Source organism: Seriola lalandi, unplaced genomic scaffold, assembly GCF_002814215.2.
Source record: "Seriola lalandi dorsalis isolate HSWRI2012SDOR001 ecotype SW California unplaced genomic scaffold, Sedor1 jcf7180002054660, whole genome shotgun sequence".
NCBI lineage: Eukaryota > Metazoa > Chordata > Actinopteri > Carangiformes > Carangidae > Seriola > Seriola lalandi.
The window spans coordinates 1,254,897-1,278,854 of NW_019525213.1; the positions used below are offsets into that span (position 1 = coordinate 1,254,897).

The 23,958-nt window shown below is 40.9% G+C and overlaps 3 protein-coding genes across 4 annotated transcripts in view; 2 read left to right on the plus strand and 1 right to left on the minus strand.

Moving 5' to 3' along the window:
- The window catches only part of trim9 (tripartite motif containing 9), a 40,164-nt gene extending 31,643 nt beyond the window's left edge, over window positions 1–8,521 (plus strand). The window contains exons 8-11 of one of the 2 annotated variants that reach the window (XM_023421023.2): window positions 284–322; window positions 2,089–2,392; window positions 2,547–2,709; window positions 4,123–8,521. In XM_023421023.2, coding sequence (XP_023276791.1) covers window positions 284–322; window positions 2,089–2,392; window positions 2,547–2,709; window positions 4,123–4,200 — 584 coding nt within the window. In that variant the 3' untranslated portion in view covers window positions 4,201–8,521. The remainder of the gene's footprint in view (window positions 1–283; window positions 323–2,088; window positions 2,393–2,546; window positions 2,710–4,122) is intronic. The other variant, XM_023421024.2, reaches the window with a different exon arrangement.
- Window positions 8,522–9,483: 962 nt separating this feature from the next.
- Window positions 9,484–19,827, plus strand: pygl (phosphorylase, glycogen, liver). The gene is made up of 20 exons (XM_023420894.2): window positions 9,484–9,793; window positions 10,407–10,508; window positions 10,671–10,749; window positions 11,077–11,180; window positions 11,803–11,934; window positions 12,176–12,287; window positions 12,573–12,655; window positions 12,817–12,954; window positions 13,260–13,352; window positions 13,456–13,602; window positions 13,784–13,947; window positions 14,202–14,316; window positions 14,442–14,543; window positions 15,736–15,883; window positions 17,222–17,280; window positions 17,395–17,536; window positions 17,668–17,875; window positions 17,964–18,098; window positions 18,290–18,356; window positions 19,132–19,827. Exons 1-20 carry the CDS (start codon window positions 9,551–9,553, stop codon window positions 19,318–19,320), a joined length of 2,562 nt encoding a protein of 853 aa, XP_023276662.1. The 5' UTR covers window positions 9,484–9,550; the 3' UTR covers window positions 19,321–19,827.
- Window positions 19,820–23,958, minus strand: part of LOC111665812 (lysophosphatidylserine lipase ABHD12) — a 5,263-nt gene continuing 1,124 nt past the window's right edge. The window contains exons 2-12 of the mRNA XM_023420895.2: window positions 23,234–23,336; window positions 22,892–23,011; window positions 22,698–22,728; window positions 22,563–22,608; window positions 21,982–22,111; window positions 21,829–21,866; window positions 21,345–21,424; window positions 20,637–20,719; window positions 20,415–20,493; window positions 20,175–20,308; window positions 19,820–19,975 (exon numbers count right to left, since the gene is read on the minus strand). Coding sequence (XP_023276663.1) covers window positions 19,948–19,975; window positions 20,175–20,308; window positions 20,415–20,493; window positions 20,637–20,719; window positions 21,345–21,424; window positions 21,829–21,866; window positions 21,982–22,111; window positions 22,563–22,608; window positions 22,698–22,728; window positions 22,892–23,011; window positions 23,234–23,336 — 872 coding nt within the window. The 3' untranslated portion in view covers window positions 19,820–19,947. The remainder of the gene's footprint in view (window positions 19,976–20,174; window positions 20,309–20,414; window positions 20,494–20,636; window positions 20,720–21,344; window positions 21,425–21,828; window positions 21,867–21,981; window positions 22,112–22,562; window positions 22,609–22,697; window positions 22,729–22,891; window positions 23,012–23,233; window positions 23,337–23,958) is intronic.

Consider the following 23,958-nt stretch of genomic DNA (forward strand, 5'->3'; position numbering starts at 1 on the left):
GGACAAAAGGAAAAGTTTCTCAATCAGAGCAGTTTTTCTCTTTGTTTTCATGCTCGCTCTTTTCAAGTCTTCCCTGGTTTGTTTCTAGGAGCAATTTTTGTTTCTTTTTCTTTTTCTTTAAACCAGCTTCCCTGATCAAACATGCTTTTTACCCTCTCCACCGCCCCTCCCTGATCCCTCTACACTGTCTGCTTCAACGCTTCGCTTCACTCTCCTGCTCCCCTCTTTTTCTTTCTCCTTTTTCCCCCCCCCTTTTTCTTCCCCCTTTCATTTCACATTTCAGCTGGACTCCCTCCATGTGATATTCAGTCTATAGGCACAGGTATGGACGGCTCTCATTGCTGACTGTTTCCTATCTAATCCCTTCCTGGCCATTGCCTGTTTCATCAGTGCACTCCTCACTCTCAGACCAGCAGGTGGGCAGTTTGCTGCCGTGTGGGCTGCACTTATTATATGTTCAATATGGGCTTCTAATAAATGTTTTTGTTTTATTTCCTTCGGGAAATAAGGGGTTTGCAGTGAAACTTTACTGCACATAGTGACACCGATGAAATGTGGACAAGCAAGTCCAGTGGAGCCCATATAAAGTGCAAACGCCCGCCTGTTAAGCTCCCATATTTCTCTGTATAGAATAAAGAGCTGTGGTGCTAAATCTCCAGCCTTGAGTCAAACAGTTTGCAAAATCGTGTTAGCATTTGATTTAACCGGCTGTTGAAGGAACAATTCACCTAAATTACCATTAGGTATATTTTACAACTGAGAGGAATCAAGCTACGCAGAGAGTTTGGGTTTTATTCAATGAGAATAAAACAACATGGACATGCTTTCACCTTAAAGCAGATTTGGCAGTTGGACCATTAATATTCATTTGTAGTTGTGTTTCTCCAAGTCCAATATTCACTCTAATTTTACCCCTTGTTTTGGTCTCAACCAGATACTGAGGGAAATATCTGTCTCTTTAGCTGCTAAATGCTCCACTAAGTTCAGAAGCCCAGTCGTTAACTTTGTCTGTTTGATGTTCGATGCTGGGAATGAAGTGTACGGTGGGTCAGTGGGCTTTTTACTGAAGACAGTGAGCGTGAACCGAAACAGTGAATTTTAAAAGAGGCTAAAAGTGTCTAGAGATGTTTCTCTCTTTTATTATTTCAGTAACTGTGAGTGAGACTTTTCCATTACATAAAATAATTTGACACCTTTAAAATAAAAAATATTGATTAGTGCAGCTAAGTCCTTTTACTCAGACCTTGTGTTTTCTTTTGTATTTTGAGTGAAGTCACCCTTTATGGTAAAAGAAAAAATATGAAATGATTAAGAATGTATTTTAAAGTCAGTTTATTTTTTTAAAACATTTTTATTTAAGATTTTATTTAGATTTCTCCATATACACAATTTACACACAAAACAAAGACCCACAATTCAAATAAAAACAAGACAAAACACATAATGTAATGTACAACAAACACTTCAAACAAACAAGCTCAAACTCAGTATCTTCATATCTGATCAACTTCAACAAAATATGGTAAATATAAATAAACACAAATAATAATTTATTCTTCTCCATCCAGTAACCATCATGTGTCATCATTGTTTACCTGTATTATATTCTACAACGTGAAATGAGGATTTCCGGTATTTAATAATCCATCTTATATATAATTGATGAAAAATGACTAATCCAACTATTTTAAAGAGCTTTTTAAGAAGTTAGCTATTTCTGAACTCTGTAGCTGTCACCACCCGTCTGGTTCCAAGCAGGTGAAAACAAACGCCAACTATTATTTGCAGCCTGTCTGACACAGGTGTGATATTATTAAAGATTATTAAGATTATTAGCATTAAGTTATATGTTAAGTTATATAGTGTGATGCTAAGGACTTTTAATCTCAGGGCATCATATAGTGATAGTTAATCTTCTCATCTTCTCTCATGTGTTATTCCTTCCATTTAGAAACTTTGACCGTGTAACTTCACCTCATCTGACCTCCAACTTCTCCTTTGTAAAGTCTGTTCAACATGCCTGTCATTACTGTATTAGAGGTTTGACTGATGCTAAACGACACGATGTGCAACTCTTCTTGTGCACAGTTGCTTGGTTCACCTTTGACCCAGTGTCCGCTCACCCGGACATCATCTTCTCCAACGACAACCTGACGGTGACGTGCAACAGCTACGATGACAGGGTGGTCATGGGTAACTCCGCTTTCTCCCGCGGTGTGCATTACTGGGAGATGACCATCGATCGCTATGACAACCACCCAGACCCGGCCTTCGGGATCGCTCGGGCCGACGTCTTGAAGGATGTGATGCTGGGGAAGGACGACAAGGCCTGGGCCATGTACGTGGACAACAACCGCTCCTGGTTCATGCACAACAACTCGCACACCAACAGGTGAGGGAAGGAAGTGGAGCACGTGTAAACGAACAGATTTTGTTTTATAAATCGAGAAAGGATCATTAAAGCGACATTAAGTAAGGAGGGAAGGGCTTTTACAGATATTCCACAGGATGTTACTGAGAATAGCTTTTCTTTTACATCTGTGCAGATCGGACGGCGGCATCAGTAAAGGGGCTACGATAGGAGTGCTGCTCGACTTCACACGCAGGATCGTCATCTTCCTCATCAACGATGAGCAGCAGGGTCCGGTGGCGTTTGAAGGGTTGGAGGGCGTCTACTACCCCGCCATCAGCCTCAACCGAAATGTCCAGGTACAGACTGATACTGTGTACAAGATTATATAATGATATTCATTCATTATTTTGATAAATTAACCCCTTAACATGGAGTTTTTTCCCACTGCATAACTCTCTTTATAAGGCTGTTCTAACCTGCAGACAGATGAGACAGTTTTCAAGATGTTTCGTGCATCATTTTAGAAACAATTCAACACATGAAGATCAACAAAACAAAATCTGCTTGTGTTTCATCTATTTGCATTAGTTTTTTTAAAGCCAGCATTTCCCCAGAATTCAGCCTGATTTATTCGGTATCTTTGGAAACGTTAAGTTTTTCTCCACTAAAGTTTAAGTTGTGTGGGTTTGAAGAGCGTTATGCACATTATGAGTTTGAAAGGACTGAACCACTGACGGGTCAGGGCTTTTTCAGAGGTTAGAATTGAACTAAAATATGTAATTCTGCTGCTGAAGTTTCTGTTCCACAAAATATCTTGCACATTATAAAATGATTTACTATTACTATTTAAAGGAGTACTGATTTGGTAGTGCACCTCCACAAAGTTCAGGGGCTTGTGGGAGATAGATTTTAAAAGGAAAGGTCAAAATCAAAGTAGCAGAGACTGAACTATCCCATAATGCAATCTGTTAGCATCTCTCTTCTTACCTTATCGCCCTGATAAATGTTTGTGACCAAGGCTTTCTGTTGGTATCTTCTTGCCCAAGCTGAGATTGTCTTGGACTTTAAAAATCTCCTCCAGTGTGATTTCATACTGTGAGATAACTGTTTGTACAGGCTGAGTCCTCCTCCTAATGATGAGTAAACTGAACTTCATGTGCAAAATCAGTCCAGTGGTGCAAAATCTGAAACATTGGATATGTTGGATATGTGTCTGCTTAAAGTATTTCAGTTTAGTGTATTTTTCCTGCATTATTTAGACTTAAAACTTCCATTATAATCTATTTTAAATACTGTGCAGTCTTAAATAAACTATATATAATAAGTTGATTTACCTTCCAGAGTCACACTTGATTCACAGTAACTGATCAACCTGCAAACACCCCCTGGAGCTGTGATGCTGCAAGCAAAAACAGAGGTTTCTACTTGTAGATCAATAAAGTATCACATGAGTACAGTTATTATTCATTAAAACTGCTTTTCCAAGTTTTAAAAATATGGGCTCAGAGGATTAAACCTTGAAAGAGGAAGCTTCAAAGCCCTAACAACAGTTAGCAGCTTTGAATTTCGTATTGCTCACAGCCAGTTTTCTCATAGTGAGCGCTGTTTCTGGGTGATGAAAGCAAACTGCCTCCAAGTCAAAACACTCACTGACGAGGTAGTTCAACAGCTCCACCTGCAGGCACAGGAAAAAAATAAAACTTTTTTTTTTTTTTTTTTTCCATACTTTATTAACCCATATATTTGTATGCAAATGTATTTCTCTGCAGGTCACACTGCACACTGGTCTACCCATCCCAGATTTCTACACCCCCGGGGAGGCAGATCCAACTGGCTCTGTGTGCTAAAGACTCACCGCCCCCCAGTTTGGGAAAACCTCTCCAGGTTTTCCCAGGGTTCATCCTGCCAGTCATTAACTATGATCCCACCCTGCTCCCCCTCCTCTTGTCCCCCTGACCGACTGACCCCATGACTCTGTGTAACAGGCCCCATCCAGCGCTGAGCCATGCCTTTATCATGCCTAAACCTTGGACACACGGACCGTCTGCAGAACACTGTCAAAACGGACAGTGCTTCACCATCCGTACCTTGTAATTTGACATGAGACAGATAGTTGAAGAAGGTGAAATCCTGTTGAAAAATAATTGCAATCTCAAGCTGATGGATCGGCAAAGCTATAAATTTATGTACAGTCATTATAAAATGTGCTTAAAGGAATTTGGTATTTTGGAAAGAAAAAAAAACACTCTCATGTCTGTCTGGTAAATATGTATCTACGAGCCAGCAGCTGGTTAGCTTAGCTTAGCTCAAAAGACTGAAAACAGAGGGAAACAGCTAGCCTGCTTCTGTCCAAACTTCAAAGAGCACCTCAACACCTCTAAAGATCGCTTATGAAAACATGATGTGTCATTTTTTATAATCTGTACAAAAACCGTAGTGTATAAACACAAAGTTGTAGTTTTATGGGGTCAAGATAAAGTGCGGCACCTAACCCCTGCAAATCCACAAATTGTTGTGTTTACATTTTAATTTTTATACGGATTAAACAAACAAGATGCATGTACAGCTTTAAAGCTGCTAATAGGCAGATTTGGTCACCTTTGGACAGAGAAAGACGGAGCTACTTCTTTCCCCGTTTCAAGTCTTTATGCTAAGCTAAGCTAACTGTGGCTCACGTGAGAGTGGTATCGAGCTAAGTGAATGTTTCCCAAAATTTTCAACAATGTCTTTAAAGAAAGTTGGTTGCTTTGTAAATGAGTTGAAAATGGAGCCGCCATCATACCGTCATGAACCATCATCCTGATCCTTTTCATCCTGAAAAGCACACATGCGCAAACACATCATCATGCATCAGTATCAGTATCTGCCACCAACATCTCCACACCAGGGGGAGCACGAAAGGTCGTCTTTTGTGTGTGTGTGTGTGTATGTGTGAGTGTGTGTGTGTGTGTGTGTGTGTGTGTGTGAGTGGATGGGTTGAGACTGGTCAGCAGCAGCAGCAGCAATGAAACCTGGACGAGAACAATAGCCCGACTCTCAGCCGCGTCACTGTCGCATCCTCGTCCGTGTAAATGAGACGCTTTTCTTAGTGGCTTAGCTCATGTGAACCTTCTGTATCGTCTGTTAAAAAAACAAAACAAATAAAACTAACAAAAAAAACACAGCATCAATGTATAAAATGATACTGGAAGCAAAGCCTTTCTCTGCAGTGCAGCTCTCAGAACAAAACAGGAGGGTATTTTTGGTGTAATGTATCATAAAAGCAGGCGATTCTGTGCGTGGAAGTGAGGTAAAGATGATGACTGTGAAGCTATTTGAATAAGGTGCTACAGCAGCTCGCTTAGTTCTGGCTTTTTTTTTACTGTAGGTGACTGAATCCTGGTAGTTTTGTAATATTGTTATTGAAATGATCTATTGCAAAGAGGTGTATAGCTAAATAAGTTATTGATGTTCAGAGTTTTTCAATGAGAATTCATCATTGTTCCTTTATTTGATGTCTAGTTATTACAGAGAGGAAGTAACTGAATCTTTTTGTCGCTTTACAAATGTCGTTTGGAGTTTCAGTTACTGTGAGAACCAGTTTATGTCAGACAAAAGCAACAGGAGCGGTGATGATGCACTGGGATGTTTTTTTTGTGGCATTACATTTCGGGCAACAGCCTCCTCGATGTGAGACAAGGACGTTTCTTAAGACTTAGCCATGCTAGCAGCTCAGTGAGGCTGTGCATAGATACAGTGATACTTTTACGCTAAATGCTAATGCTAACATGCTCACAGTGACAATGCTAGCATGCTGATAAATAGCAGGTATAATGTTTACGATGTGCACCATCCTAGCTTAGCATGCTATCGTCTGCTAATCAGCACTAATACAGAATATAGCGATGGCTGATGGGAGGTGGGGTGATGGCACCAAATCTATCCGATGATGGCATTAGAGAAAAAATGTATGTCTCCATTGTTGTTGCAATTCATCCTTAGAAGCACATGAATGGCGAGCACCAAATCACATGGCTCTCTATCAAGTAGTTGTTGAGATATTTCCCTCAAAACCACAGCGGTGGCGCAAGAGGAAAAATCAGTGGATCACCAAAGTCATTAGGATTCATCCTCTGGGAACCATGAATCTCTGAAAAATGATTTGTGCATATTAATGTAGTGCATGTTGGGATATTTCACGCAATAAGTGAAACTATGACCTGCTAGTTGTGCTGGACGAAAGGTCAGACTATCACCAAAGTCATGAGGGTACATCCTCTGGAGAACAGGAATCTGTATCTGTACAAAACTTTGTGCCGATCCACCTGATAGATATCGAGGTATTTCAGAGTACAAGTGATAACATTGACCTGCTGGTGGCGCTAGAGGAAAAGTCAAGGATCAAGAAAAATCATCCTCTGGGAACCATGAATGTCTTTATGTGGCAATCCATTTAATAGATGTCAAGACATGTTACCAAAAAAACAAACATTTTAAACTCATGCTGGTGCTGGAGTAAAAAAATCACAGGAGTCCAAAGTCCATAGACTTTTTAGTTCGGGGACCATGAACGTCCATCCAAAATGTCTGAGCAACACATCCACTAGTTTTTGACATAATTCAGTCCGGACCAAAGTTTCAGGCCGACACAGACTCCACACAGCTAGCATGGCTAACTGTGACTGAGGTTGAAATGTTCGGGCGTCAGTTCGAGGGAGCAGTTGCCTGTTAGAGATGCCTAAAAAGTTTACCGGAGTATCATAGCCATGACACGTACAGTACATGTCTAGCATTTACATGAGGTGCTATCATGTGTTTGAGCTTCATGGGTGTGCCTTTTCCCCCCTCTTCAATACCCAAAAGATTTATGAAACTTTGCTACAAACTAGATTCATTGCTTCAGCAGAGTCAACCTTAACATCTGTGATGCCTGACTTCACCTGCTGCTATATTTTTTCTATCGTAAAAAAAAAAAGGGCAAAATTCAACAGTGATCATGTTTGCTATGGATATAATAACCACAGTATTGAAGGGAATATTACAGTCAGGTATGGCAAGGTGTGTTTTCTTAACTTTTTAAATTCTCTAATGTTTTTTGTTTCTTTCTCTTCCCCTGGGGTTTCACTGATTGTAAATCATCTGGGACTGAAATCACGTGGCTGCTAGAAAATGGCTGCACACAGTAAACTTTACAATATCCAGTATGATATGTGCATGTGTGCTTACAGTGACAAACTAAACCGAGCCGGTTGCGCAGCCTGTCCCGCTCGGCCGAATTCAAGCTTCAATTTATGCAACATTTAATTGGCTGTTTTTCAAGGATGAGCCTTTTGTCCGGCCGTAATTATAATACCACAGTACAAAAGCAGCTCTTTCCGCAGTGGGTCACCGAGCAGCGAGAGCCTCCTTTGACTCATACGCAGACAAGTGCAGCCATTATCACGGCATTACACAACCTCAGATTCCAGGACAATTATACAAAAACCAGTTTAATTCAGCAAAACAGTTTATTAAAGGCTCATATGTCCAGATGACACGCACACACACGTTTTGTTTCTTACTAGGTAAATACTCTTTTAACACAGTATGTGAGAAAATGTGATTGAAAAGTGACAATTGTGTGTTTCTGTACTGAACACATGGGGGTGCTGACTTTAAAAAGTGTGTGATTGTAACGTTTATTCTTTCTCAACCAGCCAAATACACTTTAATGATATTAAAATAGACCCGGGGGGAGGATTTGAATTCTATCACAGCCTCATAAAACTTTTATGAATTATTAAAAACGTACACACAGTCGCTGGGCGACACTGGGTGTTATATCTCCAAATGTACATACATATGTGTGTGTGTGACCGAGTGTGTGTGTGTGTGTGTGTGTGTGTGAGTGTGTGTTACCTGCACTATAACCTCATTTTATCTCCAAAGTGATTTTTCCTTTTTGCCCAGTTTGATCCGAGGTTATTATTATTATTTACATTGATGCTGAAATATGTCTATGGAGAATTTTACGAATATGAAATGAACATTGTTACTACTATGATTTTAACACCGTATGATTACTATGATTGTTATGATTATATGTCTATCATTGCCATATTACTGCTATTATTATGATGAGTTGAAGTGTAATATGAGGCTCTGTGTTTTCTGTATGTGTGAATATTCAATAAATAGGTGTCAACAAGGTCTGGAATATTTTATCTGTCTCATCCTGGTGCCCTTTGGAAGTTTTTCCTTTTTTAATTTTTTTAACATTAGCCAGTTACAGGAGATTTAATCTGTCTTCATCAACAGATTATAGATTATAAATATCATATATTAATATATAATATCATATATTATAAATATCACCATCACTATCTAATAAAGGAATAAAATGTTCAGTATACAATTCAGTACAGATGCTCGTTCAGCAGAAAGGACATCCTTGAGTCTGTGTCTCTATCAGCTTCGCACATCTGGACACATCCTTCTATGCAAAATTAGTGAAAACCATCGTTTTCAAGTCCAGGCACAAAGTCTCCGTTAGATTGAGATCTGGACTCTGACTCTGACTCTCCATCACATTGTCATTGTTGCTGTGGCTTTATGCAGAGGTTCATTGTCTCCCTCGCTTCTTGCAGACTGTGCAGGTTTCTCTCCCTGATTCATTTAACCTCTTCCCCCACAAGCCACCAGGGGCCTGCTGTCTTTCTCTTTGACACACTCCCATAAAGTTATGACTGGTTAATCAACAGTGTGTACAGCTTCTCTGACTTGTACTTTTCAGTCACTTTATCGTGGAGCTGCTTGGAGTGTTTCTTTGTTTCCATGGTGAAGTTGGACCATGGACCTGGGGAAGAATAAAAGTGTATTTAATTGTCAGAATATCATTGTTTCTTTTGGTTTTCATCTAACTAACGTGTGAATGAACTTATGATAAAATATGACCTATAAATGCAAATTATAGAGACTTGTGCCAACTTTACCAGGACAATCAGTCCCTCAGTGCTTCATTTCTGTGGTGTTTCTGTTCACCTTCTCCTGCTGCTCTGCTCTGCAGCTCAGCAGGGGCCTGACAGGGAAACACCCTCCCCCTGCACTCACCAATGAAAACCAGCAAAAGGCGGAGACTGCTGCATGAAAACTGCCACCACGTTTCCTGTCAACTTCACTTCTTCCAGCCCAGGACCGTCTACTCAACCGACCACAGGACCAAACCCTAACCCTCCCAGCATGGCGACACCTCTCACCGACCAAGAGAAGCGCAAGCAGATAAGCATCAGGGGGATTGCAGGAGTGGAGAACGTTGCAGAGCTGAAGAAGGGCTTCAATCGACACCTGCACTTCACTCTGGTGAAAGACAGGAACATCGCAACTCCCAGGGATTATTACTTCGCCCTGGCCCACACTGTGAGAGATCACCTGGTGGGGAGATGGATCAGAACACAGCAGTTTTACTATGAGGCAGACCCAAAGGTAAAGATCAGAGGCTTCAGTGTCAATGAGAAACTAAACCTCTGCTATCTCATACTGTTAAAACACATCCCACATTCACTTGAGAGTAAGATGCAATACCTCTACATGCAGAGACAATCTTTGGAAATATGTTTTAGACACTTTGAGATTCATTTATTCATTCATTCAGTTCACTGTGAAAGGTTTATCAGATGCAGGAAATGCACATTTCAAATCACCTTTTGCCTTCATGGCTGGTGTTTTTATTTTGAAGGAGCAGGTTCTGTGGCATGTTTTTGCTTTTTTTATGGGAAGTAGGTTGTGTGCAACGTTTTACTGTTGCATAAAACTTTCCACATTTTCAAGAGGTAGAGCTTTTTTTTTCTTTATTTCTTTTTTCTTTTTTTTTAGTTCATTGCGTCATGTTTACTCAGCTATTTTGTGCAGGAAAATGTTTGCTTGTTCCTGCTTCTTTCAGCTCTGCACTGCACTTCTGCACCTTCATTGCATAATCAACCAAAGCAGATCATAAATATTTGTTTGTACTTAATATTAGATTCATACAGTCTCTGTAAAAGGTGTAGTCCGTGCAGAGATTCACAGTGTTCCTGTTTCTTTCTTGTCTTTTGTCCAGAGGGTGTATTACCTGTCTCTGGAGTTCTACATGGGCAGGACGCTGCAGAACACCATGATCAACCTGGGGCTGCAGAACGCCTGCGACGAGGCCATCTACCAGGTCAGACTGAAGTTTATAGGAAACAGAGGTTTCAGCAACCACAACCATAAACACACACACACACACACACACACGCTGAGAACACATTGTGACTGTGATGTTTCTCATAAAAACTCTTTTAAAAAAGTTAACAGTGGGATTTTGTGTTGCCCTCCGCTGTAGCTCGGCCTGGACATGGAGGAGCTGGAGGAGATGGAGGAGGATGCCGGTCTGGGGAACGGAGGTCTGGGCAGACTGGCAGGTAAAAAGGCTGCACATGTGTGAAGATAGAAAATGGAAAATAATTACAATATGCTTTTTTTTTTTTTTAAATGACAATGAAACCCAGCTAATGGACGAAGCTCTAGTCATTTCTGCATGCAAACACTTTGTCTCTCCATTATAATTGCTGGGCCAGTTTTGGCAGTTCTCCACCTTGTGTGTGTCTATTGAACATGTGAAGCAACTTGCAGCCACAGAAATGTTGCGACAGACTCTTAATGAACCAACATTTAAATTCTCAGTTCAACACTACAGAGTTTGAATGTTTGATTTCACGCATAACTGTGAACGACTCTTCTGCACACAGCCTGTTTCCTGGACTCCATGGCCACCTTGGGTCTGGCAGCCTACGGTTACGGCATTCGATATGAATATGGGATCTTTAACCAGAAGATAAGAGACGGCTGGCAGGTAACTGCAGCTGCACGGTTCAGTTTCTACACAGCTCCGTCAGCTGTCTCTAACTTAACTGACCTCAAAGTTCAAGCATTCAAGATTAACCTCCCTACATGTCTGTCTTATCTTTCACTCTGAATGTTCATGCTGTTGGGAGGAACAAAGTAGACGTTAATTAGGTCATAATACATCACAGTCTAATCATTAACAGTAATTTCGCTTGTGCCCTGGTGGTTGGTTTTAGATGGAAAAAAAAAAAACACACCTGTGATAAGAGACTCCAAAACTAAAGGCTTTTGCCCTTTTGAATTCTGCTGGTTGTTTGCAGTTCAAACCCTCAGTGTAAACATGCACTTCTGAACGCTTTTTTTTTCACTGAGGGTTGATGATGTGTTAACGTCTAATCCCTGCTGCAGGTGAGAAGTAAATATAGTGGAGATTGGTGCGTTTTATTCACTCACCGTGATTGGGTTTGATGAGACATAGTAATAACCTGATTCATCACAGGAAGGAAGTCCTGCTTTTCCCGACCTCTGTCTGCTGCATAAAGAGGTCAGATAAGCTGACACTGTAGCGTGTTGCTCAATGACTCTCTCTCTCTCTCTCTCTCTCTTTGCCCTGGACCGACCTGCTGTAGGTGGAGGAGGCAGATGATTGGCTGAGACATGGAAACCCCTGGGAGAAAGCACGGCCTGAGTACATGCTGCCAGTTCACTTCTACGGACGGGTGGAGGAGACGAGAGACGGCTCCAAATGGGTCAACACCCAGGTCCTGATACTGAACTGTCGATTAGATTAAAAAAAAAAAAACACAGGAAATATAGCTGGCTTTTATTTTTGTAAACTTCTATTAACATTACCAGCAACACTTTAAACATGAATAAATACTCATATCTGCTTACGAATACATTATAGTATTTAATAAACACTGTTTTTTAACTCCCTCTAAATGCTAAATGGTGAATTCTCTGTGTTGCTGAGTCAGACTGTTTAGCCTTTTCCCTGTGCAGGTGGTGCTGGCGATGCCTTACGACACACCCATCCCCGGCTACATGAACAACACTGTAAACACCATGAGGCTTTGGTCTGCGCGCGCGCCCAACGACTTTAACTTGAGAGACTGTGAGTACTAACTACTTTTTTTTTTAAAGCCTATTTTTTAGCAAAACAGACTAATTTCATTGTAGCTTTCGACAGAGAAACTTTGCAAGAGAGACGGAAACAGCTGCAACACCGGTAACATGCAACAAGATGTATGGGTTGCAAAATAGATCAAATGCAGCAGTTTTTTATTCTCCTGCAGAGTTTAATTTTTACTTTAAATCACAAGCAGTGTAATATATACATAATATATATATATATAAAATATGGTATCAGTGTAACTAAAATGCATTTAACTGTCTGCAGTTAATGTTGGAGATTATATTCAGGCCGTGCTGGACAGGAATCTGGCAGAGAACATCTCCCGTGTGCTTTACCCCAATGACAATGTAAGTTCAAGATTTCGTCATTATGCACATATTGGTGCGAGTGTGTGATTGTAGCAATAAACCAGTGATGCCTCAACATCTTTCTATCACAAGATAATCTTCTTTAACAGGAAATGTATCATCAACCATGCTAACTGTATCTGTTCTTCTGTATGTTGTAGTTCTTTGAAGGAAAAGAACTTCGTCTGAAGCAGGAGTATTTTGTGGTGGCAGCCACGCTCCAAGACATCATCCGCCGCTTCAAGACCACGAAGAAGGGCACAAGTGGTCGCACCTCCTTCGAGAGTTTCCCAGACAAAGTAAGTTCCTCTTAAATGCAAAAGGGAAGTGTATGAGGTGTATTTCCTCACTTGCAACAAGCGAGGTGCCAGTTTCAACAAGCTGGTTTATGTTTTATGACACCGAGAGAGAAACCCTGCAGATATAATATCATGATATCTTCTTTCATAATACTGAGAAGAGGCTAAAAGTAAACTTTACTGTCATTTCAATCATGGAGCCCGTACGTCATCAACACACTCTCAAGCTCCTACTGTTGTTCACCGACATAACAAATCAGTAATAAAGCAACAGCAGCATCACAACAGAATGTCCTGTTTTCCAGGTCGCCATCCAACTGAACGACACTCATCCGGCCATGGCCATCCCCGAGCTGATGAGAATCTTTGTGGACATTGAGAAACTCGACTGGGACACGGTGAGCTCATTTGAATTCAGCCGTTTTGCTTTTTGAGAGTGACTTGTGATGTGATAATCGCCACAGACTTGAATTAGGAAATAAACTCCTCCCCCCCGTGCAGGCCTGGGACCTCACCAGGCGCACCTTCGCCTACACCAACCACACGGTCCTCCCCGAGGCTCTGGAGCGCTGGCCTGTGGAGCTGCTGGAGACGCTGCTGCCCAGACACCTGCAGATCATCTACCAGATCAACCAGGTCCACCTCGATGTACGTACTGCGGCTTGTGCACGGTCAGACATAGTTGTAGTCCTGAAGGAATAGGTCATCCAGCTGTTGGTCTCCATTTCCCCGCATTTAAACTACGTGTAATCACAAACTGAGAAAGTGCAATAAGAAAGAGACAATGTCTATTACTGACCAACCGCCTGTGTCTGTTTCGTTGCCGCAGAGGATCGCCGCTCTCTTTCCAGAAGACGTGGACAAACTGAGGAAGATGTCTCTGATCGAAGAGGACGGATGCAAGAGGGTGAACATGGCTCACCTGTGCATCGTGGGCTCTCACGCTGTCAACGGCGTTGCAGAGATACACTCCAACATCATCAAGACTGACGTGTGAGACAAAAACACACAACTGTGGGCAAAAAATAATGATGCACAGTAAATCAACACTATTTAGGTTAAACCCAAACTATCACGGCAAACTGTAGCCTGTATTCAAAAAATGCCAAAATCACACCATTAATGGTCGAGGAGATACAACACATACAACCTGTTCACTCGTTTAACCCCTTCATCCACATACAGTGTTTCTATCACACACCAGTTTGAGCTTTTCCTCAGGAGCGTTTCTGTTTTTCCTCCTGCAGATTTAAAGACTTCAGTGAACTGGAACCAGAGAAGTTTCAGAACAAAACCAACGGCATCACTCCCAGACGCTGGCTGCTGCTCTGCAACCCCGGGCTGGCCGAGCTTATCGCTGAGGTCTGTTTGAGCCGCCACAGCAATAACTACACCATCCACTGCCAAGAGGCCGTGTAGTGGTTAAGACCCCCCCCCCCCAGTTCGTTTTGCACACGTTTCACTGTGAAATTTAACACCTGTCTCAGGTCATCGGGGAGGATTATGTGAAGGACCTCGGCCAGCTTCAGATGCTGAATGACTTCGTCGACGATGCCGCCTTCATCCGTGACGTGTCTAAAGTCAAGCAGGTAAAGTCCAGAGCAAGTACATTCACTCAAGTGCTGTACGACGTAGTTACAGTTTCTATTTCAACCTGCTTCATATTTCTGCTCCCCTAAATGTCTGAGGGTTGTATTCTTACTTTCTTTTTACACCATGACATTAACCTAAATAAAACATAGGACAGAATAACATATGATAAGAATGACACATTTAACCAGTGGCGTGATGTTGTTTCAGATGATCACTTATTATCATTTCCACCAAAGGGATATTTTCCTTCTCTGAGATGGTTTCATTTAAAAAACTATTTGAGAGAAAAAAAAAAAACAGCAAACATTTGAGAAAAATCCAAGAAACAAATGCAAATTTATTTAGAAGATATTTTTTCTTCTTTCTTCTCCCATTAATCATCTCAAGACCCTCCAGATTTATCTGGCGACCTGCTGGCGTCCGACCCTGAGGTTGAGAACCACTGATCTAAAACCACCTTTAACTGTATATGAAGTAAAATCCTGCTCACACACTGTTGCATCAGTATTAACAATCCAGTAACAGTCACGTGTAATAAAATATCACTCACCGGGAACATTTTTCTGCAGAAAGAGTCTTTTTACTTTTGATGTTTTTTAGTTAAGAATATAAATGCAAAAGTTTTTCTTTCTAATTGAGAATTTTGTAATTGGTGTTTACGTTAGAAAAGAAGCTCAGCACTTCTTCCACCGCTCCAGAGTGTCCACTAATGAATGACAGAAAAAAGAAATTACATTTAAAAAAAATTCAGTAATGTCCAGATTGTTTAAAAGTTAAAAAAAAAAGTTTTAAAGAAAGGTTAAGAAATGCCTATAAAGAGATTTAGAGGCTTTATCTGACGTGATAAAGCTGATTGATTGATTAAAATAAGTGTTCCACAGCATGTTAGTCCCTGTGTTCATGTTACAGCCCACTGGTGATTGCATGATGGTGCTGTACATGCATAGTGGGTGCTTTGTTCCGACTGTCCTGTAATACAACAAACCATCTTTAACGTGTTTATTTCCTCTGCACGTCAAAACAGGCAAAGACATTATGATCTGATTAATTCGTGTGTTGCATCATTGCATTTTTCCTGCTTTAAACTCAGTGCGCGTCCAGACAGGCCGCGCCTGTGACTCAGCGACCTCACATCAGTGAACGACTCCCCCGCTGATAACTTGTCACGTCTCTCTGGTTTTCTCGCAGGACAACAAGGTGAAATTCGCTCAGTACCTGGAGAAAGAGTACAGGGTGAAAATCAACCCGTCCTCCATGTTCGACGTCCACGTGAAGAGAATCCACGAGTACAAGCGGCAGCTCCTCAACTGCCTGCACATCATCACCATGTACAACCGTATGTGAAATCACCCATGTTTGATGACTAAGTGCCAGAGGGTTTCACAAGTCTCTGTAGGTCTGATTCTCTGTGAGTGATGAGTTACATGACACAATCTGACACGATGCGGATGATTCGGTGCGGAAGACACGAACCTGCCGTGTGAATCAAGTGTGGGAATTTTCCAGATAGTCGTCAGACTGGTAAAAACACGGAAGCAGTTTTATCAGCAGTTTGCTTTCATGCTGTTGTCCTTTCACAGGTGTATTCCTATTAGATGTGGCATGTGTATTTCTGTCTCTTATGCATGTCAGCTGGGACAGGCTCCAGGTAACCCCTGAAAGATGAGCAGATATCGTTAATTGTGATCTCATACACAGTGGTAGTTCAGTGTCTTTAAAGAGTGTCTTTAAAGATGTACAACACAGTAAGACAGATACATTGATACGTTAGGAGAGATTTTACTAGAAAACAAGACTCAACAACTGTGCAAGTGGTGAGGCTGTAACAGTTCCTCAGACACAGACGTGCTTTGATTTAAATGATAATTTGATTTAAATACATGTGGAAAACCTCAAAATAACAAATGCTGATCAGAAAACAATCAACCACAACTGTGTGTGTTAAAGATCACACTGATTGTCTGAGGTGCTCACACCTGTGTGTCATTGCTAATCACTACACGAACTGTATGTTTATATTTAAGCCTTCGGTCCACCCCCCGTTTATTATCTCGCCAGCACCTCCACTCGTGCACAAAGGGTGTTTTTTTTTTTGCACCAAATTTCTTTGCAAAACATCTGGTAGTTGCCAATACATTTCAGTCAAAGAGAGAACCCCTGATGGTGCTGGAGGAAAAGTGACAGGATCACCAGAGACAGTAGGAACTATGAACATCGTATATACCTATGCAAAACGCCAGTCAACATGGTAGATGTTGAGCTATCACTTCACTGAATAAGTACTGTGTAAGTGAATAATGTGACCTGCTGCCGCTACATAAAGTAAGGAGATCACCAGAGTCATTAGGGTGTATCATCTGGGCACCATGAATATCTGCACCAAATATAATGCCAATCCATTGAAACGTTGTTGTGATATTTCAGTCTATTAGTCGAGGGCTCCACTGACATTGATCCTGGATAAAAATACCAACACATGAATAAAATGTGAGACACAACAGTGAAGCAAAGACGACAGGAGTTCAACTATAGGCAACACTTTGCAGGGAAATCAAACTAACTAATTTGCAGTCAGTTCAGAGACCTGAGCGCAGGTGTAATGTGTTCATATTTACTATTTTTGTTCAAACTGCATCACTCACAATGAGTTTGTGTCCTTTGTTTTGTTTCAAAGGCATCAGAAAAAACCCCAATGCACCTTTTGTACCACGAACGGTGATCATCGGCGGAAAGGTACGAGCTCTGCCAGAGCAAACATGACAAACAGCACAGATGAGTAAACAGACCCGGGAGCGGTGCAGCACGGTTTTTGTTTTACAGTAAGTCATTCACTGTCGCCCTCTGCAGGCTGCTCCGGGGTATCACATGGCAAAAATGATCATCAAGCTCATCACCTCAGTGGCTGATGTGGTGAACAACGACCCTGTGGTGGGAAACAAGCTGAAGGTCATCTACCTGGAGAACTACAGGGTGTCTCTAGCAGAGAAAGGTACCACACAGACAACCGGCCGTAACACCGCAACAAAAAAATCTACCTCAAATCAAAAAGGATTCTTCACCAAAATACAGTTAAGAATATTTTCTTCTTGGGTTTTAATTAAAGTTTCTGTTATTGGTCAGTCATACCTGCCACAGATCTGTCAGAGCAGATCTCCACAGCTGGCACCGAGGCCTCAGGAACAGGAAACATGAAGTTCATGCTGAACGGAGCTCTGACCATCGGCACCATGGACGGAGCCAACGTGGAGATGGCCGAGGAGGCCGGAGAGGAGAACCTGTTCATCTTCGGCATGAGGGTGGAGGAAGTGGCCGAAATGGACAAAAAGGGGTAAAGGAGACATTTTTTTAAAGATTTTATACAGTGTTTTCTTCATCTATTTATGTTGTTAAACCACCTTTCACTCGCTCTTTCTTAGATATGATGCCATGTCGTACTACAAGAAGATTCCCGAGCTGAAACAAGTGATGGACCAGATCACAAGCGGCTTTTTCAGCCCCAAAAATCCAGACCTCTTCAAAGACCTCACTAACATGCTCTTCAAACATGACCGGTGAGCAACATAAACTCTAATACTTTTACTTTTTATGCAGCTGATTCCAACCTCCAAAACCATTTCCTGTCTTTTGTCAGTGGTAGATTTTGTTCTTCATACGATGGACGCCTCACTCATGCACATTTTTTCGGCTTTTGATCTTGTTGTTGTCAGATGTGACTGCTTTATTCTCTTTTGTCTTTCGGCAGTTTCAAAGTGTTTGCAGACTTTGAAGACTACATAAAATGTCAAGAGAAAGTCAGCCAGCTCTATCAGGTAACATTTGCCTCAAAACATTTCTCATGATTGTGTTAGTTTCTTTTTTCATTGCCTTTATTTACTATTTTCTTTTCTTTTTCATCTTTTTAAAGGTAATATTTATATTGCATTTAAAGGTCCCATGTTACACACTTTTCTGGTATTTTGGTATTTTTTTAGTTTTAATATCAATAATAAAATACATTTGTGGTTTTAAGAAGCAAAAACCTTCAGCTTCTCTCTAGAGCGTTAGCAACAACACATCAGAGAGCCAATCAGAAGAGAGGAGGGTCTGAGCCTCTCTTCTGATTGGCTGACTGTTTTCTGAGTGATCTAGTAAAAATACAGCAGATTTCACGTAAACACTTAATGAGACCAAATCCCGCACAGCTGGAAGGTGGGTTGGGGTGGGCGGGGCTTGGGGCATGGCTGAGGGTGTTCACTGTATAGTTGTGACATCACAAAGTCACAGAAGTCCTGACCGCTTGTTTTAAGGCTCAGCTTCTGAATCCAGGCTGTGTGCATTTCTCTGTGGACTGAGCACTTTGACAGTATTAATAAAGATCCCAAACCTGCTTTATAATCAGAGAAGACATGGACATCTACCTTTATACAATATGGGGCCTTTAGAAATTGGCCTATTAAATATATAGTGATTAGAAAAAGTTTAAAACAAGAAAGAGTCAAAACAATGAACTAGTACCAAGACAATCAACATATGAATATGAATAATGAATAAAGCAATAGATAAATGAAAATAACCTACAATAAAATGTTTATTTTTCTCTCAAAGAATCCAAAGGAGTGGACGAAGATGGTGATCAAGAACATCGCAGCCACAGGAAAGTTCTCCAGCGACAGAACCATCACAGAGTACGCGACGGAGGTGTGGGGCGTCGAGCCGACCGACCTGAAGATACCGCCGCCAAATGAGCCGAGAGAGGCCATCGAGGAAACGGCCAGAGCTCTGAAGAAAATGTGAGGCTGTTTCACAACCAAACACTTGCCTTTATGTTTACAATGTGTTAACTGTTCCTCTGTGCCTTTAACCTTCAAGTCACACTTCACTGAACTTTTCAAGAACTTTTAGTGTTTCAGAAACATCACATCTTTTTTTTTTTTTCATTGTCAAAGCACTTGCATTGAAACTTGTCTGTTACAGTCCTTCAGCCCCAGCTCATACAGAAAATGTGGAGTCGCTGTGGAGAGAAAGGTCAAATATTTGCAAATGATTTGCTCATATTTAACATTCCTGGTGTACAGGATGGGCGGGGGGTTCTGCGTTTCGGGAATTCAGTAGGATGTCAGTCACAAAGCAGCTGACTAAACTGAATTTCTAATTACATTCCTGCATGTTTATGCTGTAAAGCCCATACTCCAGACAGTATCAGTATAACTTGATTAAGGAAAGATGCAAACCTACTTCATTTGTCATCCACAGTATTTCATCCCAGTGTTGAAATAAAAAAAGACTCTCTGTGTTATAACATATCAAGTGCTTTTATTTCATGTTTGTAGAAGTTCATCCACTTCTGGCAAAACCAAATCTGTACAGATGCAACAAAGCAACGAAAAACCTGCAAAACACACGCACTTCCCTCGAGCCCGTCTACTGTCTCAATTTTTGAAGAAATCCCCTGCAACAAGAAGCAGATGGAATATTAAATTTATTCAGATTTCCTGAGGGAAATGTGGTTTATGAACAGCGTCTGCAGGAACTGCACAGTTAACATTTGAAAAAACAGATTAATTATTAGTACAGCATATACCAAATGGACAAATATGGACACATATAAACTTTTACTGAACTAACTACAAGTTTAACTATAAACTTACTGGACCACATTTGACAGGTTGGGATCTAAGTAGATGCTGCTGTGGGAGAATCCACGATTTGCCTTGTAGGAGATCATTTCAACCAGAGCATCTGTGTTGTGTTTTTTCTGAGCCTGGAGTGATATCTGGTACAGCTGCAGACAGCAAAAAGTGCAGAGTCATTCAGCAAAGAGGCAGCAACATTCAACAGGAAGTTATCTAAATAGAAAGGGGAAAGAATGACGTGGAGACTAACTGTACCTTCAGACCCATGTGATAAGGTACAACGTTGTCATCCTCTGCATGCAGTATGAGAAGCGGACCGGTCAAGGTCTTTAAACTGCGTTGGGGTTAAACATATTATAGTCAGAGATGGATTTAATAAAAATGTTAAATCCAAATCATGAACCACAGATGATATGAACATTTCACTGTTGTGCAAAAGAAACTAATACGCCAATAAGCCGATAATACCGTACTTACTTTTTATCATTTGCAAATTCTATGTTGTTCCTTTCCAGTACGTGCCAGAGCAAGCTCTCAAATCCTGGAAGGAACATGTACATCTGGAGGAAAGGATGGGACAAATTAAAAAAGATATTCTTGCAATATCCTGTGAGCTATTACACATACAAATACTTGCAGAGAAATTGCTGTTTGATTTACATCAGTCAATTTCCTGAATGTATTACAGTCAGGATAATGTATTTTTCAATATTTATATTGTCTATAATGGACAAAATGAATCATGTGATCACACACACACCAAATTAGTGATAGAAGAATCTGGGTAGAGAAAGTGCTACGTGAGCTGTTTGAGGCTTTATAAATGCAGGTGAACTTAATGTGGCTTCAGCTGCAGCAGTTGAATTTAAATATGGGCTGTGAAGTAAAATATGAGCTGCTGTGCATCAGTGGCCTTGGATCAATATATAAGCACCGTTTTGTGGCTTTTATTGCACATCATCCGCCTCTCTTTCCCCCGTCTATCCTTATTTAGTCTTGACTGACATTAAAAAAATGTCAGTATTTTTTAATATAAATGTCCCGGAGACATTTGCTATGGTAGTATTAAAGCTGTTTTTGTCTTAGTATTTCCACTTGCTGTTCTTTTCGAAAACATAGACAGCTGTGGACTGGTAAACACCCTGAGGGGCTGCAGACACACAAAAATGTAACGGCTGGCCTCACCTTAGCGAGCGGGTGAGTGGCTACGACCTCTCCGATTCTTGTGTACGGAGCTTCAAGGATTAAAGCATCAAGAGCAGAGCCTGATATTAAAGACAGTAACAAAAAAAAAAGAAAACGATAGTAAAGGATGTTGTATTAACTTCAGATTTACAGCTTTAAATGACCACATGCCACAATATGCTGAATTTCAGAATGGTATCATGTGGTGTGGATTAAGGGCACAGTGAGAAAACAAGCAAAAGACCAGGACCTTTAAATGAAGCGGCTAAATGGAATTCAGCCATGATTACTTTTATTATTGACACCCCTTGCTTTTCCTGCTTCGCCATGTCAGAAAACATGTTACATGAGGTCACTGTAATCTGTGCCACACTGACAGTTGCAGCAAAGAAGAGGTCTAATGGTGTTAGGACTGAAAAAATATTTAAAATCATCTGTGTGGGTTTGTTATGACAGTGCAGGACCTTTAAAGATTTTAACACACCTTTCTCTTGTAGTTTCGCAGCAGCATTAGTTGCCACCCTACAAAAAAAAAAGAGAGTAGGTTTTTACACGTTCGTAATCAATTTCCTAAACTCTACATCTTTTCAGTTGTGTCTATTCGTGTCAAGGACAGAGTTTCTGGAGCGAAACTGACCCAGAGCCAAGTGAGTGTCCCCACAGACAGACAAGACTCCCTCTGCTGTGTTGCTTTACCCACTGGTACAGGTAGAGGGCGTCACTGGTCAACCCAGCTTCACTGGGCTCGCCACTGGAGTCTCCAAAACCTCATGAAAAGACACATTACAACCTCAGAATTATGATTAATACTGTACATTACCTGACAATACAATAACAATACATCAGCAACATGATTAAACTATCCACTATCTATGTTTTATTGACACTGGGTTTACATTAAGCGCCCTTATTTAGCATTTATAAGCAGCATATAAACATTTAACAACACACGACACGCTATGAATATGCTGCAACCTGATATGATGCATCATTTTCTGTAGCAGCCTTCTGAAACATAAGTTTAAAATCATCAAAATGAAAAGAAATCCTCATCCTGAAGTATCAAGTTTAAACCAATGTTAAGACTGTATTTTGTTAAACATTGCCAAAGATGTCCAGGATCCAAAAACAACATTAGCGAATGGATTTTATTCTGAAATTTCAGTTGCATCTCATAAAAAAAAAAGATCAGTTGAAGAGCAACAATAAGCGTCTTACCTCTGTAGTCTAAAGATAAGACATGATACCCTGCGGTACTTAAGACCTGCAACACAAATCAGAGTTGTATCTTGAAGCTTGAAGCCAAAACCATTTGCCAAAAACTGAAAATCAGTTTTACAACATAAACCTCACCTTCACCAGTTCTACTCTGTGTTTGATCGCCCTGCACAAAAATCATGAAAGCAATGAATACAAACAAACACTTGGCTTTTTCAGACTCATTTCCTCTGATCCACAAATCGTTGTGTGCCTGAGCAGTCATGTAATACCCACTAGACTCCATTAGGAGCAACTCAAGGGTTTCTATCGTGCCACTCTCATCCCACCTGGTTCCCACGTTTCCATGGAGATAGATAATAACAGGATGGCCGTCTCCCAGAGTCTCCCGATACCACTCGGGGCTTTTCCCTGCGGCCTTCTCCCATTGGCTGGCAGGGAGTGTATGCCTATGAGACACAAAGATAGGGGGGGGGGACTGAGCATCCCAAACAAATACGCTTGTGTTTTGAGACATACAGTAGGTTTTTGAGTGGATCCCGTGCCGCTGAATGAGTAGAGTGCTGTCGTATTCAGCCAGGAGCCACCTGTACCAAATGTGCGCAACTTGCAGTATTTTCAAGTGCTGATGCACTCAAAATGGACACAAAAGGAATCCGAAAATGACCTACCATACTCCCACTGAGATACCTTCCTCCGTGGCGAGGTAGAAGTTGCATGTGTGATTCACAACATCCTCAGGTCGGCCAAGATCCACAAAGAATGGAAACCTCACTGTGGTACACAAGAGCACACAAGGTCAGTACGATTTCTCTTTATTGTCTATCTTATCATATCATAATGTATCGCGTTGTATCGCATTGTCTCAAATTGTAAACAGTTGCATGTGCTATACTTCAGTATTATCATTTATTACTCTCAGTGCAGTTATACTGAAATAATAATAATAATTTTGTGTTACTATTTCACTAAAATGTATCTGCCCTAATTAATGAGTGACAGCATGTTGTGTAGGCACTAGCTTAGTTTAATATGGGTGGAGAGTCTTGTCTAAAGTAACGCATTACAACAGTGCACTGAACAAACATTTGATTGATTTAAAAAAAGGTTTGCGACATGGTAAAAATGTTACCACATCACAATGAGGCACGTGTGTATGTGTATATGCAAAAATGTTCATATTACTGTAATAACAATAATGAGTTCAACTACATCGCCATGGTATGGTATGGTATGGTATGGTATGGTATGGTATGGTATCTTATGGTATGGTATGGTATGGTATGGTATGGTATGGTATGGTATGGTATGGTATTGTTCAAGGTTATGAGTTTGTTTGGTTCAAAACCTGATGAAAACCTGCTGCAGTCACAGCTCTTCTATTTTTGAAAATGTA

Bases quoted from the DNA above. Each gene is read 5' to 3' on its own strand.
- pygl (XM_023420894.2), top strand. From the start codon at position 9,551: ATGGCGACACCTCTCACCGACCAAGAGAAGCGCAAGCAGATAAGCATC. The intron at 9,794-10,406 runs GTAAAGATCAGA...TCTTTTGTCCAG, and splicing joins ACTATGAGGCAGACCCAAAG to AGGGTGTATTACCTGTCTCT. The intron at 12,955-13,259 runs GTAAGTTCCTCT...CCTGTTTTCCAG, and splicing joins TCGAGAGTTTCCCAGACAAA to GTCGCCATCCAACTGAACGA.